We start from the raw sequence: 20,508 nt of genomic DNA on the forward strand, positions 1-20,508 counted from the left end.
ATCTCCATAGTGTTGATTATATTTTAGCTTGCTACCAGATTTTTGGAACGAGAAACATGCCACTCAGTCTCAGGTGATTGTGGTTCCCCGGCTTTAAGGATGCTCCTTTCTTTCTTGTTCTTTCCTTCTGCAGAGAATGTCATTTTTCTCTTTCTAGCCATACATTATCTAGGAGCAACATTGAGCTCTGTCCTCCAAATGTTATTATGTAAAATGGGCATTTGTGAGGCAGTAGATATCTAATTGTGGGCAATTGCAAGCAGAAAATGGTTTCATCCACCTTCTAAACCCTGCCTCTGGCTCTTTGGAAGATTTATAAGACTGTTTCTTCCAAACCGTGAATAGAATTATAATCAGAAAACCAGGGACTTCCATTTTCAGTGGAAGATTTTGGAATCTACAGTAATCTAGAAGAGGACCATTGGTAAACTTGTTTAGAAGGGATTAGCTAATTTTAGGCTCTGCAGGCCAAGAGGCAAAATAGAAAATATTATGTATAAATTTATTTAAATATAATCACTTGAGATATGAGCACTAAAAAATGTAAAAATCATTCTTACCTCATAGGTCAGAGGAAAGTGAATGGTGGGCCAGATTTGGTCCACGGGCCCTAATTTGTCAACCCCTAATTTAGAAAATGCTAGAAAGTCAGTCATAGGAGGTAATATTTACAGAGTATTTGCTGTGTGTTAGTTACAGTGCTTAAATGTTTTGTATTCCCTATCACTTTAATCCTCACAACAGCCCTGTGAGTTGGGGTTGATTTATTAGCTTGCTTCCCAGATGAGAAGACTCAGTTTCAGGAATGTTATGTTAACTCTTCCCAAGACCATGGATGGCAGAGCTGGGACTCAGGCTCAGATCCTGAAAACTGCATCATGACCAAGAAAGTCTGTAGTTGGAGAAGGGAGGATTGGAAAGAGGAACAAAAGACATAAAGAAGGAATGACTGAGGGAGAGAGGCAGGTTGGCTGCTACCAGCATGGGGATGGAAAGACATGTGAGAACAATGGGCCAAATGGAAGAGAGGAATGTGTGTTCTGATGGAACCTGCTGGGAGCGAAACCTGAGCATGAAGCTTGTAGTAGCTTTTGGAGGGGAAAGTCAGGGCAAGAACAAGGCTCCTAAACTCACCCTTTTGTTTATAATCTGTTGTTTTCCTTGGAAATCTGTTTGGATGTTGAGTCCTAGGTTCCTATGCTGTGTGTTTCTGGCAGGACCATGCAGGGCCCCCTTATATTCCATGATCTCCTTAAAGGTTTTCAGATCATCAAGGCTTCCCAGAATCACACTGCAAACCTAGGATAAACCAGGTGAATTCTTAGCTAAGAATTCTTCAAGAATTCTCAAGGAATATAGTTCCCTCTTGTCTGTGCCAGTCTGAACAGGAAGGCCTTCTTTCTGTGCTTCATGTAAACCTTATTTCCTTTATGTGTACTCTTAAACTGAGGATACAGGCCTTTGGGGCCACATCTTTATGTAGGAGTTTCCTTTAAGAGCTCCCAATATGGGCAGACCCTGCTCCCTAACTCCTCTCCCCTTTACCCTGTGCAGCCATCAAGGTGGGACCTTGGAGGCTCATTGACCTTCTCCCAGTTGGTGTTTCTCCATATGTAAAAGGGTGACAATTAATTTTGGTTTTATGAAGATCCCATGAGACCAGGCAAGTGAGATTTAAAGGTCTGGTTTGGTGGATCGGTACACAGTAGGCACTCACTAAGCTTATAGTTGTTCATTTTGTTGTTAAACCTAGAAAAAAATGGACAGCCACTAGGGAAAGATGGTCACTAAGAAAATGTCCACCTTGCCTGGCAATAGCCGTGAGTTGCTGTCGGGTTCCTGGTCTTAGAGTTTGGTGCCAGGAGGTCTTGGAAAACTGTGGAAAGTCCTTACACGGTGTCCTAGCAGAAGGCCATGGCATCTTACCAGAGAGCAAGCCCACTGCACAAGCTGGACAGGAGTTGGAAGCCATAATCACATCAAACAGATGTACCACCAGATGAGCTCAGGGCTCTGCCCAGGAGGGCTTGCTCTTTCTTTTCTCTCTAAAGGAGAGAGAGTGCTGCAGGATGACTATGTCCTTGCTGAACACAGGACGTATCATGGGAGGAGCTTGCATGTACCTTCAGGTCAAGGTTCATAAGAGCCCTCTTTGAAAAATCCTGGCATCCTGGCACAGTGAACCTTTTTCAAGGTAGAGAAGTACAGGGAAGGTGTCTTCTGTCCCATTCCCTAAGCCATCTCCAAGAGACCACTGGTCCCTGGCTTCCTCTGGGAGTTCTCTCGGGTAGTCCTGACATTGTGGGAACAAACCCATTGCTGGGCTGCATACCTCATGATGGGGTCGGGACCCATCTTGCTCTTCCATCCCCCTGTCCTGTCATTGCATTCTGCCTTCAAGCTCAGGAAGAAGAGATGCTGGAGACTGGGAATTTGATTACTGCTACTCAAATCTTTGACAAATCTATTTATGCAAATCAAGCAGCACTTGGAGTGGCATTTCAGCTTGTAACATATTTAATTCTGAGACTTTCATTGTTGCGAGGAGCTCAATAGTGATTTTTCCAGTTAAGCTTAAAAGTTTAACACAGTAAAAGACTTTTTTCCCCTTTGATGTAGCAAATGCCAAATAAATAGCATTTCAAAGAAAGAAAAGTGCACCCCACTGCACGACTAATGTACTCATCCATTTGTTGACCTCTTGCTGTGAAAAAGTTCTCCGATGTCTGTCTTCGAATGTGTAGAGTTAAGAATAAATGATTCTGCCCATGGTTGCTTAGATAAATGCACGACAAAGGTAAGACTGAACACAGGTGTAGATTTGCTTCTAGGTCTATTTTGGATCTGTAGGTATTCTTGGAGGAAATGGCAGGGAGTGTAGAAATAGCTTTTGAAAATGAATTTGGGTAAAATCAGCATGCTAATACCAATGGCAAATTGTAAGTCATTTTTTGGTTCAGAGCTGTTTTTCTCCTTTCATTGTTCCTAGTATTTAACAGGGGGAAGAAGGAAGGTAAAGTTACATAGTAAGTGTCTTTGAAAAATTAGCTTTATGCTTTAATATGTCTTTGCTTTTGTGCCTTTTTCATGCACTTTTCTTATTACAGAGATTAGGGCTTTTCAGTGTTGTCAGAAAAGGCTAAATGTATTAAAAAGTAAAAACAGAGTTCAGAAGGGAGACATCTGCCCTGAGAATAGCTTCCATTAAAACTGAGGTTTTCTTGATATTGAGTTTTGTAGGTGAGCATAGCTCAGTTTTGTTGGACAGTATGGGAAATTGACGATACTGCCTTCAGGCAAATTCCTGAGTTTTCAGGAAACTTGGGCAGTCACAGAATTGCTTTTGGAGTCATTTAGTCTTTAAGAAGTTTCTTGGAGTGGTGTAGGCAGTAGATTATTGGAGATTTTCAGAGTGAGGCTCATTTCCTCTCACAAATTCCCTGTTCTCAGCCACTTTTAGGAGGGATGCAGGTCTAGTTGAACTCTTTTTCAACCCAGGGTCATCCATCAGTCACTACCCTTTGTAGGATCTACAGGGGCTATAGAAGTGAAGTAAAGGTAATATGCAGTGAGCTGTCACTTCTTATTACCTCTTACCTATATGTGTTTTTACTCACTTGACCTCACCAAATTCTAAGAAGTGTATTTAATGTGTCCCCTAAAGAATTGCCAAAGAACTTAATTCTCATGGACTCCAGAAACTCTAATTAAGCCAGAGCTTTACATGAATCTGAATTTTTGGAAGATGGTACATGTGGGAGCAGTCCTAGGAGGCTAATGTTTTAGGCATAGTTAATTCCGCATTTTGATGATGGTGCATGTGATTTGTCTAGCATCTTATTTGCTTTTTTCCCCTGCCCATTGGTACAGCCCACAAAAGGCAGGTGGGGACCTATTTTTCTTGAGAGATTCTAAACTTTTGGAGGAAGAAAATGAAATAAATTACAAAAGCCAAGTTTGGAATTGCATGTGGGTTCCATTATTAGACAGTGGTGCTCAGCAGTGCTGGTAGGAGTAATTGAGAGGAACATGTAAGGAATGGAACCACAGTTAGCATAGAAAGATTTTGGGAGTTCTCAACCCATATTCAACCATTGTATCTAAAATACTGGCTTGAAATGGTCTTGGTTGGACCAGAGATTGGCTTGATCTATGTGGGGAAAATACTGAAGACATGGAGGTATAAGTATGGTCGAGAAAGAAAATAGAAATCCCTTGGACTTAGAAAGTCGTATATTTTTCAATCAAGGCAGTCTCTAAAGAAAAAGGGGAAATGGTAATACTGCTATTGGATCAAGTTACACTTGAGTATGTGTGAGATTCTGTCTCAAAAAGTTGAATTTTTTTCCCCATCATATGTTTGAACGCGACTGCAGTAGGCTGCATGGAACGTGATCCAAGGAGAGAGGCTTGGCCTCCTGTCGTGTGAGCTCTTTAGTGAACCTGGTGGTGCTGAGTGTGGCCCAGAGCAGGTGTAAAGACAGGCTGACCTCAGATGTTCGGAGAGAGTAGGTTGATTAGGACTGGTTAGAAGGCAAAAGTAGGTCGGATAGGAAAAGTGGGGAGAGATTTCACAGCTCCCATCAAGGAAGAGGTTTCAAACATCCAGAGCTCACCAAAAAAAGTTTTTAAGGGTAGTGTCCTTCTGCCGTAGATGTGCGAAGAGAGGCTGGTGAGTCACTGGAAGGGCTTACTTGTCATGACATTCCAACGTAATGACCCTTTTCAAGTCAGAGACTCTAAGGTTCTGCGATTACTAATAATAACTGTGGGACCGGTGAAAATGAAACAAGCTTCTCCCTAAATCCTGATCTGACCCAGGGGTTTGGTTGCCTCTTGTCACCTCTGAACACCAAAGTGGATTCCTGGGGCATTCATTCTGGGGGTTCCTGAGCAGAGGAGAAACCAGATCCTTGTATGCATTTCACTTTTCCTGGCCCCAGCTCCCAGGAATTTTTCAGAAGAGAGGAAGCAGTGACTTCCTGCCTGAAAACCGTGGCACTCTGGTTAGTGTGCGAACACGGAGAGAATGGTGGGAAATAAATGTTAGTGCATCGGGGTTGCTGATGAGATCTCCTGTAAACATTGTAATGAGTCCTTGAGAACACATTCTTTATGAGTGTTTCTGTGTGGGCTTGAGCTGGAAGCACACATGTTTATGTACACTCATGAGGTCCCTGAGATACAGTTTAATGTCTCATTTGGCGCTCATTAGACCATAGGAGCCAATATGTCTTCAGTTTAGACTGATTCCACCTCATGGTTTTTGTTTTTGTTTCTTTCTTTTTTTTTTCTTTTTTTTTTTAATAATCTGGCTAAGAATAAGTTAGCTACTCTGAGCATTTATTTTTTCCTTCTCCTTGGATTTCCTGCCCACCCCCCTCGCTATTAGCTTTGTTAGGACAATGCAACTGAATGAAAGTAATTACACCTAGTAACTTTTATTTGCAGTTAAATTATGCAGAGACGAGACTTAGTCAGTTGGAAAACTGTCACTGCGAGAAGACCTGCCAAGTGAGTGGACTTCTCTATAGAGATCAAGACTCCTGGGTTGACGGGGATCACTGCCGGAACTGCACTTGCAAAGTAAGCCTCTTTGTCAATAAAGAGTGGTAGAGGGGCATTTTCACTACTTATTGTATAATCTGGTCTTGCAGTATACAATGCTGACTTTAGGAAGTCTGTATGATCTTTCCACCAATAAGCTTCTGCCTAGCAACCTGAGCCATTGTGAGGGGAACCCAGAAGAGTGTCATTTCATCTCTAAATACTTGGAAGTTAAAATCAGCTTCTATTTGACAGCACACTCTGATATGACCTAACATTGTTACTAACAGACTTAGCGTGTGGAATTTGAGGATTGAGAACATCAGAGGGAGGAAGGGACTTCGGTGATTTTTCAAGCAACCTAGCAGTTAGCTTCAGTCACAGCTTTTCACTGCTAGAATACATTTTATTTTTTTTTTTAAGATTTTATTTATTTATTTGACAGAGAGGGATTACAAGTAAGCAGAGAGGTAGGCAGAGAGAGGGGGAAGTAGGCTCCCCACTGAGCAGAGCGCCTAATACGGGGCTCGATCCCAGGACCCTGAGACCATGACCCGAGCTGAAGGCAGAGGCTTAACCCACTGAGCCACTCAGGTGCTCCTAGAATACATTTTAGAATGAGGTATAGTTAGTTAGTTTCTAGATGTTTTTATTGTAATTTACAAGGTCTCTGTCATCTGTTTCAGAGACTTGCAAGACCCACCTTCCCCTATACCACCCCTACCCCCTCCCTCCGACTTCCAGGGTATCCATCATCTGTTTACTCCATCTCTTTCAGAGAATTCAAGAGACCCCCAAAATTAGTCTGTGAACTCTGTGCAGTTGAAATTATTTGATAACTATCTGAAGGATGCCTTTGTGTGGGGAAAATACAAAATGGATTGTTAGGGCCTCAATAATGATTGACAGGGTCTGCAGAAGGTGTTATTTATGTTCTTGGAAAAATAGGCTTTTGTTTTCTGCCTAATCTACTTAGCTCACATGGGCAGGTGGAATGAAGGCAGTGATGTATATCAGAAAAGTAATTGAGGTGGCACAGGTTCATCTGGGCTGGAGAAAATGCTTCATTTGTGATCCTCGAGTAGACTGGGAATTCCTCACACTGCTTCTCTTTCCCTGATGAGATTTCTAAGATGAAATGTGAGCTTTTGCCAAAAAGGGAAATTTCAAAGAGCACTTCTGAGATTCCTCTCCCTGTCCTTCCTTCCTCAGAGTGGCACTGTCGAGTGTCGAAGGATGTCCTGTCCCCCTCTCAATTGCTCCCCGGACTCCCTCCCCGTGCACATTGCTGGCCAGTGCTGTAAGGTCTGTCGACGTAAGTACTGACTGAGGGTCAGAGTGGTCCTCTGTGCTTTGAGATTTTTTTCCCCTTAATGTTCAGGCCCCAATTGGTGAACATTGATGACATGAATTATCAGAAGTTGATATTAAATGTATGACAAGAAGAACTTCTTTGTTAATCAACTGTGATGTGCAGATACTTTACATAGGCTATTTTTTAAAGAGTCTCCTATCAACTCTAATTACTATTCTTTCCATTCCCTATAGAAGGAACTGGTGTTCACAGGGATTAACTACTTGACTAGGGTCAAACCTCTGGTGTAATGGGTTGTGTTGATCATGAGGTTGTAACTCCAAAGCTCCATGTGCTTTGGTCCCTCTTCTTCTGAATGATGAAGTTTAAGGCCCAGATTCTATAGGCTTTCTGAGGTCTTGGCCAGATTTCCTGTTACTAAAATGCCTTTGTTAGGAATTTTGAGATGAGCTTCAGTTAAGATATGACACAACTGCCTTCAGAGTTGGCTTGTCCAAGCTACAGGATTTAAATACTCTTACTCTGTTTTGCAAAGGACACCATTTCAGATGAAATAGTGAAGTGAGCCTGGAGACCAGCCATAAGAGTAAAAGCTGTCATTAAGAATGCTTGGCAGGTGCCATTTACTATGTAGGTGCTACACTTCTGTTCACTTAGTGACTGCTCACTACAGTCCTTTGGGTGGGGATTATTCTCCCTGTTTCTACAGGAAGCTTAGGGAAGTTAACTTACCAAGGTCGCAACCCTTGTAAGTGACCCCGGTGAGATAGGAAGCTAGTGGTGCCTGATGACAAAGCCCATGGTCTTTTCATCCATCTATAGGGTCTTCTGTAGCAAGAGTCTATGTTAGACACTTGTCATCATTTTAAGGTCATTTCTCTACCAAAAAATATCATCATCACTGCATCTTCTAAACCCAGTGGTATAGCTTTTTGCCAAGAGCAGCCTTTTCCCTAATAGGACAGTAGAGTTGGAGATTGCTTGTCTGGTCACACCAGCCCAGAACTTTCTTGGACTTTTTCAAAAGGGCCTTGGAAAGATCCTTCCTCCTTATGGTTGGCGCAGTACATCTCCTGGTCTTGAGGATGGGACTTGGAGTTGATCTAAAAAGAGAAACTTCCTTGTTTATTTCAAGCACTTTGGAAAGCCCTATTGGGCAATACAGGTAGCTCAGAGGCTGAGATGTTGACACGGTACTTTGATCCTATCAATGATGGAAAGATTGTAGGTACAGGTTATTTTTTTTTTCCAAACTTGATATTCTAACAGTGAACAGACGAAGAGGATGAAAAACTATTGGGAATTTGTTTAAAAAATAAGTTACTTCTAGTCCATTATTTTGAGTTCTCTGGATAGGTCTGTGAATACGGTCTCTAGGAAGCTGTTTGAACGTGGGAACAGATGAATCTTTCAGCTGTTTTGTGTTTTACTCTTTTGAGTTTCTAATTATAGAAGCAGTGTGTGTATTGTGTGACATTTGAACTCACTGGAGTAAAGAGGATGGAAAAAATATCTCCTAACACCACTACTTGGGAATAATCACTCTTGAAATTTCAGTGGATTTCATTTTTAAAAATTCTGTTTTGTGTGAGGTTGAGATCTTATTGTGCAGATAATTTTTATCCTACTTCATTGATTTACTTACACACACACACACACACACACACACACACACGGACTTTGTGCCCAACATGGGGATGGAACTCATGCCCCTGAGATCGAGTCACATGTTCTACCAACTGAGCCAGTCAGGCACCCCCATTGACTTACTATTATCACTTTAGTGTATTTCTGTGCTTTAAAGAACACTGTATAAACTTTTTAAAAGAATTCTTTTAAAGTCAATTAATAAACAAATAGTATTAGTTTCAGAGGTGGAGTTCAGTGATTCATCAGTCTTCTTTTTTTTAAAAGATTTTATTTATTTAGGGGTGCCTGGGTGGCCCAGTGGGTTAAAGCCTCTGCCTTTGGCTCAGGCCATGATCCCAGGGTCCTGGGATCAAGCCCCACATCGGGCTCTCTGCTCAGCAGGGAGCCTGCTTCTTCCTCTCTCTGCCTGCCTCTCTGCCTACTTGTGATCTCTGTCAAATAAATAAATAAAATCTTAAAAAAAAAAGATTTTATTTATTTATTTGACAGAGAGAGAGAGAGAGAGATCACAAACAGGCAGAGAGGCCGGCAGAGAGAGGGTGAAGTAGGCTCACTGCTGAACAGAGAGCCCAATGCGGGGCTCGATCCCAGGACCCTGAGATCATGAGTTGAGCCGAAGGCAGAGCCTTAACCCACTGAGCCACCTAGGCACCCTGATTCATCAGTCTTCTGGAACACCCAGTGCTCACTGCATCACGTGCCCTCAAGCCCACTCAGTTGTATGAACTTCATCTCAATGAGCTGTATGGCGTTTCATTGTTTTTTTTTTTTTAAGATTTTATTTATTTATTTGACAGACAGAGATCACAAGTAGGCAGAGAGGTAGGCAGAGAGAGAGGAGGAAGTAGGTTCCCTGCGGAGTGGAGAGCCTGATGCGGGGCTCGATCCGAGGACCCTGAGATCATGACCTGAGCTGAAGGCAGAGGCTTTAACCCACTGAGCCACCCAGGCGTCCCCCGTTTTGTTGTTCTTGATTGCATAACTTATTTAATCATTCTCCAATTTTCCCACTTTTCACGATTATAAATTACTCTTCAGTAACATGCTCTGAATAGAAAATACACTTTGTAGTTTATATTTTCTTAAGGTACAGTTCTCCAGAGTAGAATCAGTGGGCCGAAACACTGCCATTTTCAAGGCCCCTCATGTATGTCATATTGTCCCCTCAGTAGAAGTGTTGGGGATAGTCACTTTTCTTCATTCCAATTCCTTTGAGAGTTTTAAGTTTTGAAAAATATTTTAGAAAGTTACACGATTTTACCAATATGCTGATAGACAGCTAATTAAAATATCAGTATGTGTTTTTCTTTTTTGGTTTGTTTTGTTTTTTGTCTTTTTTTGTTTGTTTTTATTTTTTCTTTTTGTTTTGTTTTTGCTTTTGGAATTCATAGCAGTTTAGCTAGACAGTACTAATTTTCTCAGCAGTTTCGGTTGGTTTGTAGTTTAACAAGATGGTAATAAAAATAAATGAGTGAATGCTAGGTAAGAAGAAAAAATGTAAACCACAAAGAAATGATGTCAAAGTTCTCTGGATATTTCAAAGGTTAAGAACCTCTGGTTTAGAGGGCTTTCATTTATTCATAGTTGTTAACAGAAATGCACATTAGGCAGATAGTAGTAGTGCCTGGAATAGTGATAAATGAGCCCTCTGTGCTTCAGAGGGTTCACTTTCAAGGTAGGTGATTTACAGTATCTGCAATTCTCAGTGCGGTCACAGTAGGCACATGGAGAAGGCACGATCAGACCACACACGGATGGCTTGTGGGACAGTGCTGGGGAGATTAGGGAGACAGGTGTAGTAGACCTGGGGTGCTCCCTGGAGGAAGTGGAGCCAAACTAAACGTTTTTAGCCTTCCGGAAGATGACTGTGGTGGGTTGCACAGTGGAGAGGAGCAGAGGAGAATGAGGAAGAATAAAGCAGAGTTCCAACACTAGCAGGTAGAATTTCTAGGAGTTTCAAATACGTTCATATCAGAAGAAGATATGGAGATATTTACTTTGTCCGTTTTGGATACAATTTCCTAAGCTTCTGTTTGGGTTTGGGTGGACAGTGCTCTGGAAACTCTGAGAAAAGGTATTGATCCGGCTCAGGCAGCAGGAGCTATACATAAAAGCAAATGGTTTTGCCGGCTGACTTCATCAATGTCAACGCACTTCTCATGGCCTCAGGACCTGCAGCACTTAAAGGTGGGGGTGTTTGTTTGGGAATAGGAGAAAGAATTTGGTCTAAGTGTTTATGTCTTATTTCTTTGCTTGGAAAAAGAGCTTTGTCCTTGTGTTTTGATCAAAAGGCCCAGACACTCATGCAGTCTCCATGAATAGGGCAGCTTTCGTTATGGAGGTTTTCAGGTCGGATACTACGATGGTCTTCTCTCTCAGGAGAGCCTTCTAGATTCCTCAGTTGTGGACATGATGGTCCAGGAATTTATTCTCAGGGCCCCACCCCTACCAACCCAGCATCTCTGAACAGCGGGGCACTGCAGGCTATCGTCTGGTAGACTGACTTGAGAACTACCGTAGAGCGTGGGGAGGGGAGAGAGAGGATGATGGACAGGCAGTCTTCAGCTCTGCAACACAGCACTTGCACAGGAAAAGAGATGGTAGAGGGAAAGGAGATATTCTGTTTGGTAACAGGGTTTTGGTAGGCGAGAAGCAGGAATCTGCGAAGGTGGGTGTGGGATATGGAAGGACAATCGTATTCCTTTGAATTCATGCAGTCATTCATACTCCGGTTCCTCTCCCAACATTGTCCTTCCCTCTGGGTACAACTGTGTGCACATGTGGAAAATTTGTTCTATGTCAGGTGCTGTATTTAGCCCTTCCGGTGACCTAAACGCAGTCCCCACTGTTACCCCCATTTTATGGGTTAGGAATTGAAGCACAGAGATGTAACTTACCCAAGGTCTCTCAGCCTTGGTGGGGCCAAAATAAAGCCCAGGTGGTCTCTGGCTCCAGAGCTGGTGCTCTTAACCCATCTCCTGTCCCCACTGTGGTCTAGGGTGATGGACGCACCCCCACATTACAACAGAGTATTGTGGAATGTGCTTGTTGAGCAAGAAGCAGAGGTAGCATAGAGAAGGGAGCGATTCACTCCATCAGAACCGGGTGCGTATGAGGAAAACGTCACAGGGTAAGTAACAGTTGAGTAGGCTGTTTATTAAATAAATAGAAGTTTGCCACGTTGACAAGGTAGGCGGGAACACACCTGATAGACTCATACATGCAAAAGTCAAGGAAGCAGACATTGCATTGACTTTGTAGTCAAAAGCAAGATTCGAGGGAAGGGTTGGGGGCATAATCAGAGTGCTTTACCAAGGCTGCTGCGTTGGGAGAGCCAGAAGCAGGGTGGCTGGGTATGGGCTTCAGGCATGTTCCAGGTAGAGGAGATGAGACCGACAGGCCTCCACTGCCTGGAGAGGTAAAAAGGAAGGGATGGATGAGAGTGATGGCCCAAAGGCCTGGCACACGGTAGGTCCTCCATAACTTTTTTTTTTGTAAGAGACAGATGAATGAGGGGTGGAGCATCTGTAAGGGAGAAGTTGCCAGGTTTTGAACCAGAGCCCGTAGGAGACTCCTAGTGTGATTAACAGAACTAAGACAGGTGGAGGAAGTAGTGCAGGGCGTGATACGTTCTGTTGGGCATGTGTGAGCCAGAGATGCTGGAGGGACACTCAGCACGATGCAGGCATCTTGCTCAGAGAGGCGGTATCTGGAGCCAGGTCTGTGAATGAGCTCACTGAGGCGGGGAGGATTCCTGGGTGTTAGCCTTCCTGATCTGCCCGTCTCCTTTACAGTGCGGTTCAGAGGGCTGGTTTTGATATTCTAGCCCACTGATTGCCACGGAATGGCTGGAGTGTGTGTAGGGTACACATACTTAAATAAAGACAGAGCAGCCTAATGTCTGTATCTGACAGGGCTGCCAAGTTGTTTATTCAGCATGCGCCCAGATGGCAAAAGTGTCCAGTCATCGCACTGGAGAACTCCGGTCCAAATTGGAAGGGCCCCATGTCTGTGGGTGGACAGAGATGCATCTGGATAACTATTTCTTGAAAACCTCAGGACATTGGTTTCTGATATCACAGAAAAGTGCGTGTTGGTGCCAGGTTTCAATTTTATGGTCATACACTGTGAAATATTCTAGCTGGCATGTCCCCAGTGTTATATGAAGGGCTTCAGGTATGCATTTACATTTCTACTCCTACTGAAAGCTGTTGGAGTCCCAAATGCCCCAGCCAAAGGCACTGGAGCCTGACTCACCTTATGCTTGAATTTCCTCAGACATCAAAAATAAGCCTTTTGGCTGTAGATCAAGAGGTGGGATAATGAGGATTGATGTCAGGTGTATGGAGGGCAGTGACAGAAAAGGAGGGGTATGATCGGAGAAGTGGGTCAGAGAAAAGAGAAAGCAAGGGGTGTTCTTGTGACCTAAACTGGTGATCCTGAAAGCTGGCGCAGGATCAGTCATTGCGAGTTGGTATGGTGATCATGTCTACATCTCACACCAGTGCAAATGGCCGAGGCATGCGGCGTGATGTCGATGTCATTCATAGCCCCCCCGAGCACCGTGCTACGTGAGGACGTAAAATTCGGTGGACATGGATTTTTATACAAGACTGGTGAATTTGAGGGATGTTTCCCTCTGTGTGTGGCGTGAATGTAGACAGGAAGGCTTGCTATCTCCAGACAGATTCCTCCAGAACTCCTACCAAAGGAGAGGAATCAGGCAAATTTCTTAAAACAGGGGAGCAAATGGGTTCATACCATTCTGTGGGGGACAAGGGGCAAAATGAGGGAGAAAAGTCGATTTCTTTGCTTCCGAGCCTGGGCCAGGAAGCAGATGGCAGATTTGACAGCAGTGTGCTTAGCAGAGCTGTCACTCTGGAACAAGCCTTCTTGCCAAGTTGGTAGCAGCTGTGTTTAGGAGTGTGGAAGTTGATTGGACAGGAATTCCAGGCTCCTGGAGGATGTGTGGTCTCCCCATGCGGGTATGCAGGGGAATCTGTGTCATCATTAGGACCAATGAGTCATGGTCAGCTGATCAAGAAAACTGAGGCATATGAGATGGTCATGGGTCACTTTTTCAAGGAAGGAAGGAGGGGCTGATATAGAAAATTCTCTACTTTCTGTTGCTGCTTTTGGTCTGAAACTCTTGATGCCTGCTTTTAATGTTTGAAACTGCATTAAATAGCAGAAGGGACTCTTATTTGGGAATCAGAACTTTTGACTGGTTTTCACAACCAACTACAAGCACATCAATGCTAAAATTACTGTTACTAAGCCCAGAGGGTTGCTGATCTTGTGGCTGGAGATGAAATGATGAAATAGACTCAGACCCTGCCCTCACGGAGGTTATAGCTAGCAGGAGAGGTGTATAATGAATTGGGCGACAGAGAGAGAATGTGAGGTTTCAGAGCTGGATCCAGAGATTGTGGAAGCACAAAGTGAGGGCAGTGCACCAGTGCTGGAAGTCAGGAAGAGCTTGCTGGAGGTCAGGCTTATGTTGAAACTGATGGGTATAGAGGATGGGGCGTTGCCAGGAGAAGGCTGACAAGGCTGCCTGTTCTTGGAGAAGATGATAGTATGTGCAGATCCCAGATGCAAAGGAGAAGGCATGGCTGGGGTATCCGTGGATGTTGAATGTTTGTGGGGGGGGTTGGGAGAGTGGGGAATTAATACAGAGGAATTGATGAGCTGTGAAGCTTGAGAGAGAAGGAAGAGCTACCTGAATGGCTTTGCTGCATTAAGGAACTGGGACTATATTCTCAGGGCGTCAGTGACCCATGAGGATTTTAAAGCATGGCCTCATGTTTGTAATTAGCAAAATATGTCTGACTATTGTATGGGGAAGAACTGAATAAGATTGAGACCAGAACAAGGGAGAAAGGGCAGGAGATTCTGGGTCCTCAAGAGGAAGGAATAAAGATAGTTGCAGGTGGTAGGGAATAGACAAAAGTAGATTAACTTGAGAAACTTAAGGAGGGAGCAATGATATGTTTTGGATACTGATTGGGCATCAGGTTGAGTAAGAGGGAGAGGTTTAAGGGACCCCAGGTGGTAGGGTGTGGGTGCTGGAGTAGATAACAGTGCCATTTAGGAAAGGAGACACTAGAATGGAACAGATTCCAGTTGGGCATGGGTTTTTACAGGTCATTTTCCAACAGGAAGCAGACTCTGAAATATTTCCTTGTCCTTTATTAGGAAGGATCTGTCAGGACCAGTTCTAGGGTAGAAAGAGATCCTGAAGCAAGCAGAATCAGGCAAATAAGAGGTTGAACTGCAGTACAGTTACCAAAACGCTTCAGTCATTCTTCCAGGGAGTTCTGGAGCCAGAATGACTTTTCAGAAGGATCCCTAGTTGGGGCAAGGGGCCAGGACTTTGCCCTCCTTTACCAACCACTCACTGTATAGGGCTAGCCTAGGGAGAGCATTTGACCTTGGATGAGGGGGCTGACTTCAAACAAGGGCAAATCCTAGATCACTGTTCAGCTGAGCTGGTCTTCATCAGTTTCCCCAGTAGCTGCAGGAATGAGTCCTTTGGCCATCCAGGGGGAGCTGGGTGGCACACCACCGCATCCACTGTGGGATCATGATGTTAAGTATACGAAATCTCTGGGATTTCTTCTTCCTGTGGCTAACAAGAGGATGTTGGAGAAGTTGATTGCTGAGGTCTGTAGATACTTCAGTGTTCCATGAGAGCTGGAAGCTTAAAGAACTAGGAAACTACCAAATTAACTTGTTTTTAACAAATGCAGAAATAGAAACTCTAAGAGCTAAGGTTGTTTTTATAAGACGCAGAGTGAGTGGTAGAGATGCTGTAGCATGCATGTCTGCTGCTTCACCTGAAGGCTAGGGTAGAAGGTGCCTCATCTGTGCAGAAGGAGTAATCAGGCCCTTAGTTCCCCATTCCTGTTGATGTGGCTGGAGACCCAGCAGGGTCAGATCAAATTAACATATTCTGCACTTGTTTAAAAGAGAGTCAGCAAGTTGAATTGAGGACTCTCAATTGGTGAGGGGGTGGGGCGGTTCTCCAACCTCCAATTGAATGGGGGGCGAGTTCCATTTATGTTTTTTACCTTTTCTGCAAGGCCTGCCTCTGCTTCCCTAGTAGCCTGCTAGGCTCACCTTTCCAAAGACAGTCTCTCTAGGGCATTGATAAGTAGATTGGTTTGGCTTGTATTTCTCAATGGTTTTTGAACTTAGTGGGAACATAGAGTATAAGGGCATGCATTTCCCACGATCACAAGAGGAAAGAAAAACGGTGTCCTTCTGCATCAGGGCTCAGGTTCTGATGATTGAACATAGAAGTCCCCTTTTACTTACTCATTCATTTTATGGCTTAGAGTGTAAGAATCAAAGGTACCACTATTGCGCTCCACAGAGATGACCACTGCTGCTTCCTCGTTTTCACTTCTGACCACATCAGTTCATTTTCTGGTTCCTTTAGCAGTGACATTGAAATGGCTGTATATCCTCAGAGTGACAGACTGGTGGCAGACATAGTGAAGATGACCATTTGACGCAGACCTGACAGTTGTCCTTACAGCAGTCCTCTCTCATGTCTTACTCCAGCCAAAGATTTTTTTTTTTTTTTAAAGTAGGTCCCACACCCAGTGTGGGGCTCAGACTGTTGACCCTGAGTTCAAGAGTTGCATGGTCCACCAGCTGAGCCAGCCAGGCACCCTGCAGAGAGATTCTTACTGTTAGAATTCACTGAAGCTGGATGACACCTCTGGGGTCAGTTAGTTGCATAGTGTGACTGACCCGTTTTTCTGTTTTTGTTACAGCAAAATGTATCTATGGAGGCAAAGTCCTTGCAGAAGGCCAGCGGATTTTAGCAAGGAGCTGCCAGGAATGCAGAGTAAGTTTCCGTCTGAGGACCCCATCCCGCGTTGGGGGTGGCGGTTACCACATAGATAGATGGGCTTTGCTAGGGATCTGCAGTTGGCCTGAGTGGGTCCCTAAGGGGAAGGACTCAGTGGGGGTGGGGGAGGGTGGTGCTGCTGTCCAGGATGGGGAGGTCTCACCCTCCGGTCCTCACTCTGCTAGCTTCTGGTCAGCTGTGGATCAGGTACCTGGGGATAGCTTCTGAAGGACGTGAGAAGGTGAAGGGAGCCAGCAGTTACTAGGAGACAGGGAGCTTGGCAGGTGGCCCTGGGAGAGGGTTTTAAATTGATTTTGGGGAAATCACTTTGTGATGCCAGCTCTGGGAGGGGCTCTCTCTACTCCCAAGTGTCTTAAAGATTGTAAGAAAATGCCTTTTCCCTGCCTGCCGCCCCCCCCCATCTATTTCTTGGAGTAAGATGTGTAGAAGCAGAGATCTTCAGTCATCATTCAGCTAACATACCTTGATCAACCGCTCCGTTCTAGCCTGGTACTATTCTAGGTATGTAACGGCGAACACAAACAAGTCCCTGCGTTTATAGAACTTGTAGTCTAGTGGGGGAGACAGATAATAAAAGAAACAATGTGTAATATAATGGCAAATCCTATAAAAATTACAGAGACTGAAGAGAGAGAGAGCTTTTGGGTGGGTGTGGGTGGTCTGGGAAGGCCTTTCTGCAGAGGTACTGTTTGAACAAAGTGTGGGAGCTAGCCATGCAGTTACTGGGGTGAGGGGCCATCCTTGGAGTGGAAGAGTGAGAGACAGAGGGAAGGAAGGGAAGGAGGGAGCATGCGTGTGAGGTGGTGCATTACAGGGAAGCCAGAGTCCTACAAGGAAACGGAGCTGGTTTTGTGGGGCATTTCCAGAGAGACTGACAGGAACGACTTGGGCCTCAGAATAGCCCATCTTTGGATGTGGTTGTAACTACACCATTTCATTTGCTTTTCATCACATCCCTGAGGAAAAGAAAGGATTCTCTTTCAAGGATGGAGGAGAATGAGGCATTTAGAGACCTGAAGACGATCTGGAGGAACTTGAATACGATTCTTTATTGGGGCTGTGGTGGTAGGGGAGGTGGGTGGAGGAAAGGCTCTTAGCTGTTTCCTGTCTCTCACTGGCTAGAATTTACCCCCGGGGGGGTTAACTCCCTTTGACTTTCCTATTGTATTTTCCATCCCCCTTTCTTGGCTACCACTGGGAATGGCAGAGATTTTCTTGCTCCAGACAGTCTGGTGGGGATGGAGGTATGGTGGTCTTTCTGCATCAGCGGATGCTGTTCGTAGGAGCTCCTCAGTCCATGGCAGAGGCAGGGAAGGTGTGGCAGCGAGGGCTCTGTGATCTCTGTCAACAAGGCGGGCCACTGGACTTGGGCACGGGGAGAGCTGGTGGTGGTGAGGGGGTGAGGCGGTTCTCCAACCTGGGGCCAGCACATGACCACCTAGGATATTGGGTGGATTCGATGAGATAAAGCATGTGAAGAACAAGAAACAAACTCTTGTTTCAAATATTTTTACCAAGTGTTTTTAGAAGTTAAGATACTGTTTGTTTTTTTTTTTTTTAACCAAGATGAATAAACTCTTTTAGTGGTCTTGATCAGTTTTGTTCAATTATTGCTGCCCTGCAACAATACGTTAGTGACAATTTTTTGACTTATTGATGTGAGTTTTTGTGTTATTGGAAATTCAGGTTGAAGCACAGTGATTAGTAAAGAACTTGAAAGTGTTTATATTTAACCAATGACAGAGACTGTCACCCTAAATGAGAAAGAAAGGAAATATTGTATTTTCCCCCAACACAGAGTTCTAGGGGGTCATAAAAATAATGTACTCTAATCAGGAGGATTTAAAAATGTTAATTACTAGGTACTTCTTACCAGAAATAATTTTGAAAATAAAGTTAAAGAAGGTTTTGTGCCTAATTATGGGGCTGGACTAAATGGATGTAGAGGCACTTACGTTACTGTAATCACAGTTCTTATTATTTTCAAAATCATGCAAAGGGGTTTGTCTCTATTGAAACATTTGAAATTATGATCTTGCTCATTAAATATGTTAAAGGTTGATTAGAATTGTCTGATTTAATCAGCAGTCAAGGCAAGCCCTTTTCATTAAAAAAAAAAACTTCTCTGAGTGATTATTTTTTTTAAAAAGTCTCCCTTTTTAAATTTTAAATATTTCTTTTAACAAAAGCAAATATATACTCCAGATGCCAAAATCATGAGTATAGAGGAACAAGTACAAGGAAGAGAAAGGGAATTGCTCCAGAATCTCCCCATCTAGAGATAAGCATTAGCAGTTTAATTTTTGACAGCCAGGATGAAATGTAGCTTACCGTCTTGGTTTGGGTTCCCCGAAAAGCAGACCCTACAGTAAGGATTTCAGTACAAATGATCCATTAAAGTAGTGCTCTCAGGAGCAACCAGTAAGGGTGTTGGAGGATGCAGGATGGGGAAAGGGAAGGAACCAAGCAAGGATGGGATTTCGGGTGAAAGGCCTCACATAGCCTGGTTCCAGTAGGGGTGTTGGAGTGTAAATTACACCCCAGCTATGGGCTCCCCTCGAGGTAAAGAGCCTTCCATGCCCGTCAGTCCCTGGCTTTGGTTATGATGTTGGGGATGTAGAACTTGGGGGTAACTGTCTCTGCTCTCTGCATGGCAGAGGGGCTCCAGTGTCCGAGGAGTGCCATCTGAGGGTGGCAAGGATGAACCATTAGCAGCAAAACATTCTAAAGCTGGGGAATGGGCACACGGCTCTCCTAAACGGGATACATCAGTGTCCATCACTCTTACTTATGCAAGGAGGCAGGAGATAATACATTAATTTGACAGATAGAAGTAGAGGCATTAATGGTGAGTAAGCATTCTGTTTTCCTCTGCATTAAAGTTTATGCTACAGATGATAAGATTATTAATGTCCATGGGTTTGTAATGATTGGTTTGAGTCCCTGTTGCAGAAACTGAGGTACAACTGACAGGCATAGTGGCTGAGGACTGGTGCCAACTCTTGAGGCTGGATGGCGCCCAAATGTGGCCTGGATTGAGGGGTGAGAAGGGACCATTAGCTGTGAAGGAGACTCGGCATGCCTAGCAGGCTACATTCTCATCTTAGGGCCAGTTTTAAGATAAGAGAAAAGCAAGAGATCTGGGTAACTTGGATCTGATCAGGAAACCAAGAACAAGGAGGATGAAAAGACAGTACAAGGAATGTCAGAAGCAGGACTGTCAGGCTGAAAATGACAAGAAAGGGGAGGAAGCCATGGTGCAAATTACCCAAATGATGAGTCGTTAGAAATCAAATTGGTATGCTCATCATTGTTGATGTTCCTAATTAGGAATGGATGTGCCTGGTCAAGTGGGAGTTCCTGTCCCATGGTCCACAGGAAAGGTAGCCTCTCAGAAATGGGAAACTGTCTCTTCCCCATCCTTCCCGGCTGTCCAGCTCCCTCCTCTTCCCCCATCTATGTTAAAAAGTATCTTTTCACCTTAAATGAGACTCCTTTTCAAGCTTGAGTCTTAGTTGACTTAAACAGCTTCTTAGGAATAGGAGAGAAAAACTCAATATTTTAGATAAAATACTCTCAAACCCTTTTAAAATAGTAATTAATGGTCTAATTTTTAGAATTCAGAATAAAACTGAACACAGATGCTAGTGATGTCACCAAAAAAGACCTTTGGTGAATGAGGTCATAAAGATTCACCAGGTGAATATTTAAAATTTTATTGTAAGCAATTTTACTACCATACAGGGAAAAATCTAGTGCTCCTCTAATCCTCACTCCGGTCATTCATACTTGGATAATTTGGCTCTTTCCTGTTTTGTCTGCTAGGAAAGTCTCTTCTTCCTTATACTGTTATTCAAATGTGCCATCTTCTTTATCATTTCTCCCTACCTGGGTAGCATGATTCTCTGACGACACATTATCATACCTTAATTATAGAACATTTTTTTAGCACTTACCGTACTGTTTTAGGGCTTTTAGTTGAGATTGTCCTTTCTTCCTGCACTCCAGCTAGGGACTTGCTAAGCACAAGGAAGACATGTCGCGTAGCTTTGGGTTCACGGTGCGTGTGATCCTTGAGTGCTAAAGCTGGCTCCTAGAAGCTCATGAGCGCTCA

General features: G+C 43.9%; 1 protein-coding gene across 1 annotated transcript in view; it reads left to right on the top strand.

The window, feature by feature from the left end:
* NELL1 (neural EGFL like 1) overlaps positions 1–20,508 on the top strand; it is an 845,189-nt gene that overhangs the window by 194,864 nt on the left and 629,817 nt on the right. Inside the window, 3 exon segments of the mRNA XM_047693683.1 lie at positions 5,452–5,586; positions 6,760–6,862; positions 16,297–16,370. Coding sequence (XP_047549639.1) covers positions 5,452–5,586; positions 6,760–6,862; positions 16,297–16,370 — 312 coding nt within the window.

Source organism: Lutra lutra, chromosome 10 (genome assembly GCF_902655055.1).
Source record: "Lutra lutra chromosome 10, mLutLut1.2, whole genome shotgun sequence".
NCBI lineage: Eukaryota > Metazoa > Chordata > Mammalia > Carnivora > Mustelidae > Lutra > Lutra lutra.